This window comes from Coregonus lavaretus (assembly GCF_964263955.1).
Source record: "Coregonus lavaretus genome assembly, chromosome: 30".
NCBI lineage: Eukaryota > Metazoa > Chordata > Actinopteri > Salmoniformes > Salmonidae > Coregonus > Coregonus lavaretus.
Window position 1 is genome coordinate 16568778 of NC_140017.1, and position 14001 is coordinate 16582778.

The 14001-nt window shown below is 44.2% G+C and overlaps 1 protein-coding gene across 1 annotated transcript in view; it reads left to right on the forward strand.

The window, feature by feature from the left end:
* LOC311105763 (multiple epidermal growth factor-like domains protein 6) overlaps positions 1 to 14001 on the forward strand; it is a gene marked incomplete at its 3' end in the record, with an annotated part of 110716 nt that overhangs the window by 2378 nt on the left and 94337 nt on the right. The window contains exon 4 of the mRNA XM_084147970.1: positions 4 to 108. Coding sequence (XP_084004096.1) covers positions 4 to 108 — 105 coding nt within the window. The remainder of the gene's footprint in view (positions 1 to 3; positions 109 to 14001) is intronic.

Below are 14001 nucleotides of genomic sequence, written 5' to 3' on the forward strand. Positions count from 1 at the left end.
CAGGGATGTGTGCTGCTACTACCTGCTTCAATGGGGGCAGGTGTGCTGAGAGAGGTGACCAGATCTGTGAGTGTCCTGTAGGCTTCCAAGGAACACGCTGCCAGTATGGTGAGTGAGTCATCATGGAGTCAGAGAAAGAGAACATGTTGTGGACACTTTGCCATGGTTTTGGGGGGTTTTGTAAGGGAGGTGGAGTGAGAGAATGATAAAGAGAGAGAGAGAGAGAGAGAGAGAATGAGAAATAGTGAATGAGAGGCCAGAGAGAAACACAGATGCCTTTTTGACTAAACATTTCAACAACATTGTTAAGGTCAACGTTTTTTAACCTTCAGTGTCCACCATGTACCCACTAGCCACCCCTTTACGTTGTATCCTATTTTACAGCCGAGCTGTGAGGCTGTGTTTAGATAAGTGAGTCCAGCCCTAGAGACTGACCTATATCCTTAAAGGAGAGCATACTGTTAAAGTCCTAATGGACACAGTGCAGACCTTGTGCTTTCACTTTGAACAACATAAATTAGCCTTTCCTGTGGCTGTGATTGGCAGTGGCCACTCGATGGGGGTTGCTGGGTAATTAGTGGTGGCAGAAGTGCACTCTGGGAGAAAAGGGGTCCTTTGAAGGCTGGTGCCCCGGGCGCTGGGCGGCTAACTCAACCCTGCCTCGGTCCTCCAGTCTGCAAGCTGGATCCTAATGAGGGCATGTGCAGTTTGAGGTTCTCACAGATGGAACAGACATAAAGTCTTCCCATAGTAGGAGTGCTGATATAGGATCTTTTACCTTTTAGATCATAATGAATAATATTATATGGGCAGGCGGGAAGCTGATCCTAGATCAGAACTCCAACTCTGAGACACTTTGTGAATATGGGCCAATGACTGGTATTTTGTCAACATTCAGTGGTCCATCCTTCATAATTCATGTTTATTCAAGCTAATCAGCAAGCAATCATTATTGAACCCACCGAGCACCTTATTTTCCAAATATGAAACAAGTACAGTTCTATTGTTTTATTTTATTTAACTAGGCAAGTCAGTTAAGAACAAATTCTTATTTACAATGACGGCCTACACCGGCCAAACCCGGACGACGCTGGGCCAATTGTGCGCCGCCTCCTATGGGACTCCCAATCACGTCCGGTTGTGATACAGCCTGGAATCGAACCAGGGGGTCTGTAGTGACGCCTCAAGCACTGAGATGCAGTGCCTTAGACCGCTGCGCCACTCGGGCCCAAATAATATTTACCTTCGGTGAAAGCATACTAGTGGACCGTGGACTGTAAATACGAGAAGTAACATGATCCATAATAATTTTTCATTCTCATGAACATCTCTTGGTCTGCTCTGCTTTCTCCCTGACACTCTGACCCCTAACACTCTGTCATCTGGCCAACAGCGAGAGGACAATGTTTGTTAGTTGATGTTCTAAGGAAGACTCCCGCCAAGAGAGAACAGAGAACAATTAGTTACACCCCCTTCCCATGCTCATGCATGCACACATGCACGCATGCACACACACAGGCACGCACACAGGCACACACACACACACACACACACAACCCTACCCCTCACACACCCAGCAGGAGGAAGGTCCTGCCAGGCGCTCTCTTTGTTGCTCTTCCTCCGGCTGTGACATTTCACAGGGACGCATCAGTGTTTGTTTCTGGTGACTGTCCCGCTCGTTTGTTTGGAAAGAGCTGCTTGGGTTTTCCAGGAAGGGTGAACAACAGAGGGACACACACATTAATCATGTGACAGGGAAGGGGGACACAGATAAGCCTTGACTCTTTTCCGTCAAGGTTTTTAGTATCCTGTGATTGGGTTCCTTCTGTGAACACAGCAGCTTTTACCTCTTATTCCTCCTCTCTCCCTTAACATCTTTCCTTCCTCCACCTCTCAGAGTGGCCCCGTGTAGCTTAGTTGGTAGAGCATGGTGCTTGCAACGCCAGGGTTGTGGGTTCGTTTCCCACTGGTGGCCAGTATGAAAAAAAATGTATGCACTCACTAACTGTAAATCACTCTGGATAAGAGTGTCTGCTAAATGACTAAAATGTAAAAAATGTATCCTCCTCTCCAGCCAGAAGGATTAAAGGAGGGCAGCAGCTCAGGCCAAGCAGCCATGTTCAGCGAGCTCTCACTAAGATGGACACTGTTCCTCTGTGTGGAGTCAAATGCATAAAAAAGGTAAAGGATTAGTCAATATATCCTCCAAACACCGGCTTCTCAGGCTTGGCCTGAGCTGCTGCCCTCCTTTAATCCTTCTGGCTGGAGAGGACATTATCGCTTTTATACAACGGGTTACCAACTGTACTTCGAGGGCATTATCACTTTTATACAACGGGTTACCAACATATTCAAATAATGATTGACATATTTTCATAAAAAACGTTATTTTGATGAATGTATTCATACTATTTCATCCTTCCACAAGATATAGTCCCGACACAAATCTTGGGTTGCTACCCAAGCCGGCTGGTCGTTCGTTCTACCGGTTCGGTTGCTAGAGACACGACCCAGTCGTTCAGTATTTTTGTTCTGTATCTATGGACGCAACCCAGTCGTTCGTTCTAAACGTTCCATTGCCATACTGTCTGGCAACGTTCTTATCCCTTGCTTGCTAGCTAGCCAACTACGGCTAACTTACAGTCACGTCAAGAATTGCAGCCAGAATAACAGCAAAGTAGCCGCATTTGCATTTGTTTAACCTGTTTTCTAGTGACGTTTATTTGGATACATCCTTAACAATGACCTAATGAGGCGTGATTTCGCCTGGCATAGAAAATGTGCTCACTCGTCAGGTCACTGTTGTTCAGAGGAACTAACCAACAATACACCTAACACAATCACTTCAAACTGAAGCTGGAAAGACTGCAAACTAGCTGCACTTCATTTCGTTTTACGTTTTTTCAATTGACATTTATTTTGTATATATCCATAAAAAGGATGCCAGCTGATTCATGATTTCAACTGGCTGAGAAACGCTGCCATGATTCCAATCATGCAAGTTAGCATTATTGTCTCAGCCCCTAACCCCTCTCCCAGACAAACACACAGAGCTATCCACATACACACCTATCCACACACACACACACACACACACACACACGCACACACGCACACACACACACACACACACACACACACACACACACGTAAACACACATGAGCACACATACATACATACACATACACACCTGTGACTCCTTCTGACTACACTAAATGCCAGACATACTATGACTTCCACAGCTCAATCATTTCGCTGCATAATCCACCAACAGCGAGAGAGCAGCAAATTCCCCAGGCACTCTCCATGATAGTCTTTTCACAAAAACACCCTGAACAAAATCTGGCTTTTCTGGCTAAAACCAGATGTGACCTGTCCACAGCATTTCATCGTCCCTGCTCGTTTCCTGATTCCTTACTTCCTGCGGACCGACGTGTCGTTTCAACAAAGCCCGGCCTTTCTAAAGCGTAACGAAGTGAGACAAAGTAATGTTCACAAGCGCCGTAAACAGAGCCATTAAGAACGGCTCGGATGTCTCAGACCTATCATGTGTTTAACACGTTGCGGAGAGCACTTAGGCCGCGGCGGGAGCATCAACCCACAACACATAGCATCAACGCTGCAACCCGCGTGTCACAATCTGAAGGATTACATTAGAATAGCGTCCTCTGACATCAGTGATTAGAAGCAGGTGGGCGGTGTCGTAGTGTACCGCCACAGTTTGGCGCTCGCACCAAAGAGGGCTCCGTTCAAGAAGTCAAACCTATGATGAGTGCTGAAAAGAAAGAGGAGGGAGCGAATTGGCAGTGTGTACTGAGTCTCACTAACGTGCTGGCAGAGCCAGGCTTCACTTACAGGCTTCTGTCAGTGTGCATTCTCCTTGTGTCCGGGCCTAGCGAGCGTGAGTTGTGGTGAAAATGCATAACGGCAGATCCCTGGGCTCTGTAACCCAATCGCCTTTCTCTTTCTTTTCACACTCCCTTACTGTCTGCCTCTTTCTCAGGAGCAAAGGTGATCTCAGTATGAGTAACAGACATTGGTTTTAATGGTCCTTCCACACGCAAGGCTGTGCTCACTGTTTCCTGATGTGAAAGTACTATGTGAACATCACACTTTGCATGTTTGAGGAAATTGGCCTGAGCTAAATTCTGTGCAGAATCACTTATCCATGAATGTTCTTACATCCAAAATAGCTACTTATTATGAGATCAAGATCAATTAACCTGCACATCACCTTGCTCAGGCCGATTCTCTTGAATGCGTTGATTGTCCGTATGTCTGTCTGTCTGCCTAAGGGTTAATGGACATACTTATTCCATATTTTATCGTGTTACAGCCTGAATTCAAAATGGATTAAATATATTTTCTTTCTCACCATCTACACACAATACCCCATAATGACAAAGTCTAAACATGTTTATAGAAATGTTAGCACATTTTTTGAAAATGAAATACAGAAATATCTCATTTACATATGCATTCACACCCCTGAGTCAATGCATGTTACAATCACCTTTGGCAGGGATTACAGCCTGCCTGTCTGTCTCGTCCCGACTCCCGACACGTTCATTACTATGGGACAGCTGGAGATCTAATTTGAATTTTGAAACAATGTTGCAAATATCGGAGAGACAGACAGCAAGGTTTACACAAATCTCCGCTGTTGAAAACGAAATGTTAGTCTAAAAGAAATGTGAGATAATGTCTAGATGCTTTTTATAGTGGAGATCAAGTTTATAAATTGCTTGGCTGGGCTGATGAGACAGTGGATTGCGCAGTCAGATGAAACAGAGTAAATAGGCATTTTAACGTAATAGATTTAGCCGGTGGTAGCTTGTGGAATAGATGCCGGCTGGAATGCGCTTTTAACCAATCAGCATTCAGGATTAGACCCACCCGTTGTAAAAATATAGATACAATGTGTGATTGTGATTAAAGGGGTTATCGAAGTGAGCTGTTTTTTGAGTTGGTGGATGTGGTTGAATGAAGCTCACTGATAGACTTTTTCCCCTTTTTTTATATTTTCTAAAAGCAATGCCCATTCATACGCACATGCTCCAACGTTCCAAGCGCTATTCCAAGGTTATTCCCATGTAGCTTCAGAATATGGCCCACTCCAGCAGTGGAGTGTTGATTATCAGAGCTGAAACCATATTCCCATGTCCACCAGGTGAACTATGCCACAGGCTTTAAGATTATCCACACCTTCTTAGAACCAGTCCAGGGTTGTGTTCATTAGGGCACACCGTAGAAATTACATTAGACATTTGAAAATGTCTTAATAAATAATTTCTGCTTCACTCTGCTTCTGAGCATTTTCCTTGGTTTTGTGTCCCAGGTCAGTGTAACACCCTGGCTCTGGGACTCTATATGTTGAGCCAGGGTGTGTTCTTTCTATGTGGTGTATTTCTATGTTGGGAGTTCTAGTTTGTTTATTTCTATGTTGGCCTGAGTGACTCCCAATCAGAGGCAACGAGTGTCAGCTGTGGCTGGTTGTCTCTGATTGGGAGCCATATTTAAACTGTCTGTTTTTCCCTTTGTGTTTGTGGGTTCTTGTTCCGTGTTGGTCTATGTTACCTAGGACGTTACGAGTCGTTTGTTGTTTTTGTTTACTGTCCATGTTTATCGCTAATGATAAATAAACATGTTCGTTCATCACGCTGCGCCTTGGTCCTCCTCTCTTAACGACGATCGTGACAGTCAGCAGAGAGGCTTCAACCTGCCAAGAGCTCTGTCAACTCACTCAGAGTAATGAATCTGTGCTGTGATGCTCAGAGCTCCTGCCCTACCTGCCTCTGCTTTGCTGCAGTACAGTTAGCCATGCAGAACCATGCCTTGGCTTTCTGACTGCTAAACCTATTAAGGACCAGAAGACTGCATGCAGTTATGCTTTATTGGTTCACTCCAGCATTGCATTCAGGTTTGGTTTGACCTAGATGTGTGTGTGGTGGTTGTAATGCTATGGCGATTCTCCCTTGATAAGAGAAGATAAGTGTAGTCTTTGTGTTGCCTCAATGACCAGCACAGCTTACGCAGATATGTTTTTTATTCTGTTTAATTAATATGACGTGGAAAGTATACCTATGCCAGTACTCAGTACTTGGGTTAAAGCGTGAGGTAGTTGATGCAGAGCTGCTCTGTCAACTCTTTTAAAGGTAGACACAGTGAAATGATGTTGCCACGAGCAGCACCACAGATATTGAGATGAGCGAGATGCAAGACTTCGCTCTCACACAGTCACACACAGTATCTGCGCATGTTACAGTGTGGGAGCCAGGGGACCAAAACCGTGGAGAAGTTGAGCCTCGCGCTTCAACGCTCTTAGTTGTTGCAGAAATTTACCCACTATGCTGTTTACTTTCTGCTTCTACGTTATATTGCTGAGTCTACCTTTAATAATTATAATAATATAATTCAACTATAGCACTTTCCACCAAGTGCTCAAAGTGTTTTACATAAAGTTTTACACACTGTAGTCAGAGCTTGGAGCTCCCCACAGTACTAATAAAAACCAGGTTTGGTGGGTGAATGGGGTGTTTATTTAGACCAGGACCTCTGTTCCATACCTGGAGCCATGAACCCAGCAGTTGTAGTGACTCAGGGAGAGCCACACCCAGCTAGTCAGAAAAACTGTTGGATGGTGGAGATGGAGAGGAGTGTTGAGCGAAGGGGCATACGATGGTAGCAGAATGTAGGGTAGACTTCAGACCATATCATTAGAAATATGTCAGAATGTTGACATACTGTATATAACCATAGTATTTCAAGTTGCAAGTTTTTAATGTAAAGTGCACATGTACAGTGAAATGCCTTTCTTGCAAGCTCCAAACCCAACAATGCAGTAATCAATATCAATGTAGCTCAAAAAAATAACATAAGGTAGAACAAAAACACACAAGAAATAAAACTAAGAAATAAGAAGAACACGAGAAATAAAAAGCTATATACAGGGTCAGTTCCAGTACCATATTTACAATGTGCAGGGATACTGAGTGATAGAGGTAGATATGTATAGGGGTACCAACCACCATATTCTTACATTATTATAAATATATATTATATATATTTTTAGACCATGAGAGAAATGCCACAATTATTTGATAATGTTGAGACTTTTATATTCTTCTGTGGATTTTAGATTTGTCAATGGTGGAGGGAACAGGGGAGGGGGAGAAAGAGTAGAGATAGATGGAGGGGAGAGAGCTAACCTCTCCAATGTAGATTTATGATGTTTCCTTTCCTCCATGTTCCCTAATCCTGGTCTGTGTTGTATAGAACACATCTCTGGATAACATCCTCACACAGCAGGCAAGCAAGCCTCTCTATGGATCTCAGACTGGCTTTATCTGTGCTTTACCCAGTCCTGGGTCACCTGGAACCACAGGAGAACCATTAGATAACCACCAGGGAACCCCCTGGATATAATGTATGAATTACTGACCTCACGCCATTGTGCCACAGGTAAATCAGTCAGCCTTTATGGGCCCTTAAGGGCCACAGCTCAATATACTTAATGGCCTCACCCGCAATGGTATGTTATGGCCCGTATATTCATGTGGATGTTGTGGAACAGAAACAGTTAGCAATAGAGATAGGTATGTACACTACAGCACCTGTTGACTGTCTGTTCCTCAGGCCCATATGTTTGTGTCTGAACCGATCTGTAGCGGGTCGATACTAGTCTATGTATGCACTCACTAACTGTAAGTCGCTCTGGATAAGAGCGTCTGCTAAATGACTAAAATGTAAAATGAATGAGTAGGTGTGTCCAAACTTTTGACTGGTACTGTATGTTCCTTCCAAGTCAGCCGATAGCTACACCCCATCTGAGTTTGATCAGATTAGTTTTATCTGTTAGAAACATAAACATTTCTGGTGTCGCAGCATGACTGACATTTATCACGTTCAAGTAAGAGAGTGGGCACCAGGTGTTAGTCCCTTTCAGGTAGTTGGCTGACTGAGATTTTTATCACTCTGTAAAGATACTGATACTGCACATCTAATGTCCTCAATTGTCCCCTAGATCTGTCAGTTATACAGAGAGAGACAGGTCACTGTTAGACACTCTTCCTCCTTTCCCATAGTCTCTCTCTCTCTCTCTCTCTCTCTCTGTCACACACAGATCTGTTTCACCTGTCTTTGTGATTGTCTCCACCCCCCTCCAGGTGTCGCCCATCTTCCCGATTATCCCCAGTGTATTTATACCTGTGTTCTCTGTTTGTCTGTTGCCAGTTTGTTTTGTTTTGACAAGCCTACCAGCGGTTTTCCCCTTGCTCATGGCTTTCTCAAGTTCCTGGTTTTGACCATTCTGCCTGCCCTGACCCTGCCTGCTGTTCCGTACCTTGTCACACCACCCTGGATTATTGACCTCTGCCTGCCCTGACCCTGAGACTGCCTGCCGTTCTGTACCTTTTGGACTCTGATCTGGATTACTGACCAGTTGTTTGCCTGCCCTGTTTTTGTAATAAACTTTTGTTACTTTGACACTGTCTGCATCTGGGTCTTCTCCTGAAAGGTGATTCTCTCTCTCTGTGTAGGAGTCTCTTCCTAATGATATGCTAGTTAGCAGACAGAAAGAAAATTGTTATAAAAAAGATGCTGACTCACTGTTTAAATAGCCCAGGACATTCTTTCTGCGGTACCTTGCTTGAATAATGTTCCTCTGGCTATGAGCTGGAGGAAATTAACCCTCTCGACCACGTTTATTTCTCCCAGAGGCAAACATCCTGCTACATTGACTTTTACTTTCAAGGATTCCCCCCCTATTTTTCCTCTCTGTGTGTGAATGTGTACATATGTGGTTGTGTGTGTGTATGTGTGTGCGTGTATGTGTGTGTGTCCACGTCTGTGCATGTTTGTGTGTGTGTGTTTACAAGCATGCCTGTGTGTGTGGAGACTTCCTGACCATAGTCAAGTAGCACTGTCTGGGGTCTGAGACGTGCTGTTCATCAGCAACCACTGTCTGGGGTCTGAGACGTGCTGTTCATCAGCAACCACTGTCTGGGGTCTGAGACGTGCTGTTCATCAGCAACCACTGTCTGGGGTCTGAGACGTGCTGTTCATCAGCAACCACTGTCTGGGGTCTGAGACGTGCTGTTCATCAGCAACCACTGTCTGGGGTCTGAGACGTGCTGTTCATCAGCAACCACTGTCTGGGGTCTGAGACGTGCTGTTCATCAGCAACCACTGTCTGGGGTCTGAGACGTGCTGTTCATCAGCAACCACTGTCTGGGGTCTGAGACGTGCTGTTCATCAGCAACCACTGTCTGGGGTCTGAGACGTGCTGTTCATCAGCAACCACTGTCTGGGGTCTGAGACGTGCTGTTCATCAGCAACCACTGAGGACAGCTGCTAGTGGTCTCCTGACTCTCCTTACTTCACAGACTGTGATGATGTGTGATCGTGTGTATGTTTGGATAGCTCTGGACAGAATCATACTTGTGTAGACTAGAGAGTCTGTGTATAATATGGCTCTGGAGAGTATTGGTCAGACTATGCTCCTGAACATTCCAATCTTAATCAGACCTTGAGGAAATGAACCCTGGTGGACTGTATCTATCATGTCTGACTGTCTCAGTGTTCTGTTGGGACGGTGGCGATGGGTTCATATTGGGATTGGGAAGACACTGGCATCTATACCGGTAGTCTTGTGGAATTTTGTAATGTGCTCTAAGACCCATTTATACCCATTCTTATTTAAGCATACAGGCCTATGCTTAGTCTCACATCTGTAAAGCTTGGATTGAAAACCCTGCATTATGAGTAGAGTGAAAACCAGAGTGGATATGACGATAAAATTCCCCTGGATTCCTCTATTGATTTCTATAAAGAGAGAGCCTGTGACTGTCTGTGAGAGAGTTTGTTTCACTTCAGCAGGTGTGTGTGTGGGAGTGTTGGTTGAATGATTGGACAGTCTCCCTTCTCTGAGTCTTTTGCCTGCTATGGAGTTTATCTCTGGTTAGTCCCACTCCCACAGGAGTCCCTGAAGGAAACTGAGTGTTTTGTTTGGGCTCCTGGGTAACATGAGCATTTGAGCTGATAATGTTGTGACTGTGAGACAAAAGACCACACTAATTTGCCTTTAAACTCAAAGGGCTTGGAAAGTCAACTGTTGTGGTTTGCAGTTTGCTCCCTGTCAGCTGACAAAGGGATGACATAATCTAATCTGTAAGCAACATTTACGCTCCAAATTCCTCCAGTCTTAGCTCTGTTAAATTCCTGGATCAGTCTGACTGCTAAATGGAAGAAGGAGTACCTAGTTAACAGATGAAAGTGCTTGAAGTTATTCTAATTCTCCCGCCTGTGTTTGGGATCAAGATTAATACCCTGCATCTGGTTGTAATGAGTACAGGTTTCATTGTTTGTTCTGGGCCCTTTAAAGAATGTCTTTCAGATTCCTTGAGTATAAATGTGTTCCGTGGGCCCTGTGCTGATAAAGTTTCAGGAGACATGATGTGCTTTGTTTATGTAGCAAGCTTTAGCAGGAACCATTGGATTACCATTGACAGGTTGGTCTGTGGGTTGGCTGGCGGCACCCTTGTTCTTGTTCAAATCAGCTTTGAGGTCTGGTCAGAACTCCTGAACACAGACGTCAACCCTCTCACCCCTCCACCCCCAGACACAGCCCCCAACCCCCCAAAAGCTTGACAACTTGATTAGCTGCAATTAACAAGGCAGGTATAACCTTCATGAACTTCCCTCTGGAAGTTTGGTTCCTAGTTTTCTTCATAACGTCTTGGTTTTGTAACCACTGGATTACATTCTTAGTAGGCTCTCCTATTTAGTACATTAGACAAGTTCATATTTTAGTTTCTATGGTTTCACAATTACTGTTTACATGGCTAATCACTGGATACTATGCATTTATAGTCTACCTTCCTTTTTATTTAGAAGCATACTTGTTGCGACTTAGACCCTATTGTCCTTGTACCATTTGGGGTCAGTCAGAAACATCCACAAATCTTAAGGCACTTGCCTTCCCACTATATCTTTCAAGAAATGCACAAAATCGAATTTGGAAATGGTAATCAGCCCGTCAGTTATATTTATAAAAACGTTCTGGAAATGTGGAGTAATCAAACTGATTCACTCTAACTGTACACAGATTATTTCCAGCTCTGTAGGGACAAATTGCCAAATGCCCTTGTTGTATAACCTCTGGGGGCGCTGCCTGGCAGGCTTCACCAAACACATCGGAGACGAAGCCAGCAATAAGGGCTATTTATTGAACCCTTAAACATTATCAAATAAACAAGAATCCTCATAAGCGTATATATTTCAAGCTGCAAAAACATTGAATGGTCACAATGGTGCCAAAGAATGTTTGAGTCTGGACAGTTTTTTTGTTGTTGCTGTAATGAATATCTGCTTTTGTGAGAGAAGGCTTGCTCAGCGGTCTAAGCGCTGGTCCACTGGGAGGCCCTAAGGCAGGCAAGGTGGCTTGGCTTTTCAATTGAAGCTGCTGTGTTAAAATTAGAAAACACTGTAGGTTTTTTCCCACACGCGATGTCACAGATGTTGCCGGCGAAGAGTGTTTTTCTGACTGACAGGATGTGGAAGGTGTAGAGATCTGAGGTCTCTGACTAGTGTGAAGCCGCCAGCTTCCCACCTCAAGACACTGACCTTCTCCTGCAACTCCATAGGACCATCACGCACCAGGAGAGAGACTCCATTATCACTAATGTCTGAGTTCTGGCGTTAATAGCGGAAAAAACGCTACATCTCTTTCATTTGGTAATTGGATACGTGCTGCAGTCCGCCATATATGTCTTCACCAAAGCCTGAGAGTTAGTTGTTACGCAAAAAAATGATTATTCTGTAGGTTATGAACAGTCAAGAGATAAGTTCTTCCTCAAAAGCAAAGTAGATGCAGAGTTGGCTTTGTGAGGACAAGGCGGAGACAGAGGGTTTGGGTCACTTGGCCAGGCCAAGGTCTCACTTACTTCCAAGCTGATAGAGATAGATTGAGTCTGCTGGCATTAGTAGACCCAAAACCATCCTCCACTGAACTGACCATGCTTAGATATAGATCTCATAATTTCATCATATGACTGATAAAATGATAATAGAAGTTTATTCAAAGTTTTGTATTGATATTTTTCCAGTTGTAAGAGCTCCAAGTGATTCTGCTGTAAATGTGGGATGTGTATGGATTGTGGAACCATGTGTCTGAGTGTAGATAGAAGCCTCTAGGTAGAACTGACAGGCATACCCTGAGTGCCCAGTGTGCTACGTGCTTAGCATTAGCATCATTAGGGCCATAATGGCTGCTATATGGCAATGAACTTCCCTGAACGCTAAACAAATTATTCCTTGTTGCTCTCTGTGCATTAAGGTGCTGTGTTTACCACGTTAGTTGCGAGGATCCTAGGTAATCGTCTGTGAGATTCACCATATGGCCATCGATCTGCTCTGCGGTGAGATTCCCTCAGTAGCAGTCGAACACCAGATCAAATTGATGGTTCAATTTGATTGATGGTTCTTATCCTGGAGGACCTGATTGAAACCAGTCCTAGCCTCACCCGGCGCCAGCCTACGGGCTTAAGTAATGGATTTTCTGTCTAATTACAATAAAGGTAATTTAATCATGGTAAAATAAAAGTGCCATTCTATTATTAGTTTCCTCATACCTGTGTGTGAAACTAAAGAGGGCCATGTTCAGATACAGTCATAAGAGAGAACATTCTCCAAAACATACCTCCAATACGCCTCATATAAATCAACAACATGTAGCAAAAACAGAAGAAATCTACCGGTTTCTGTCTAAGGCATTAATCATCTGTCACCTTGAGCAGATTCCTGAGGCCTTCTCCCTTCCCGAGCCCTCAGCACATTACCAGTGAATTGGCAATGGATTGGTGGGGCCGGAATGGCCTCTCCATGTGTACTGGGCCTGTGTTAGAGCCGAGGATAGTATAGAGGCTCTTAGGGAGTTAGAGGAAGAGCCAAAGCCCCCTCGGCCAACTGCCTTACTGGAAGACACAGTGGAAGGCTGTTCCGATCCAAATAAGAGATACAGTACAGGACTGTATGCTCTTGGTGTTCCATTGTAGGTGTTCCATGCTAATGCTATGGCCTGATCCATAGAGACAAACATTATTTACATTAGAATGTATATGGTGTGACTACGTAAGGAATAGGGTGCCATTTGGAACGCAGGCATAGATGTATCTTTATGGTCAAAACATTAGTGCATTAAGGTCTGTATGTTCAGACTTGTTATGTCACCTCCATATTTAGCTATGACAAACATAATGCTTGGCTATTCAATCTTGAACATATTAATACTGTACATTCTTCAAACATGATTGATCAGGTTGCGTCAAATACACTGCACACAGATGGGCTGCCATCACAATGCTCGTCATTATTTATTGGGTTCTGATTGCACATTTCAACCATCCCATGTTTTATTATTGTCACGACTTCCGCCGAGGCTGCCCCCCCCTCCTGGTTCGGGCAGGCTTCGGCGTTCGTCGTCACCAGAGTACTAGCTACTGCCGATCCCATTCTCATCACTCCACTTGTCATGTCTTGTCAATCACACACACCTGGTGCTCATTCCCCTAATTAGTATGTGTATAAGTGTTCCCTCTGTTCCTCTTGTCTTTGTGAGTGATTGTTTGTTGTGAGAGCGTGTAGCTCGGTTGAGCTACATTTCACTGTGTTATTGCCAAGGTGGATGTTTTCCTTTGTATAGTTCCGTTTGACGCTTGGGGCGTTTGATTTATGTAAACGGATTAAACTCTGGACTTCGGTGTTTTACCTCCTGCGCCTGACTCCTTCATTCACACCTCGTCACAATTATGACCCACACAGGGGAATACTCAAACTGTGTAGGAACACTAGTATTATTCATATCATGACCGGGCCTGGGAAGATCTACTGGTGTTTGTCATCCTTCGGTCCATAACTCTTCACATAGATCTGCTGCATATGCTTCAGTTTATTTAATGAGTGAGTGCTTCATCTCCCGAGGGTGACAGTTGTGTGATATTGCT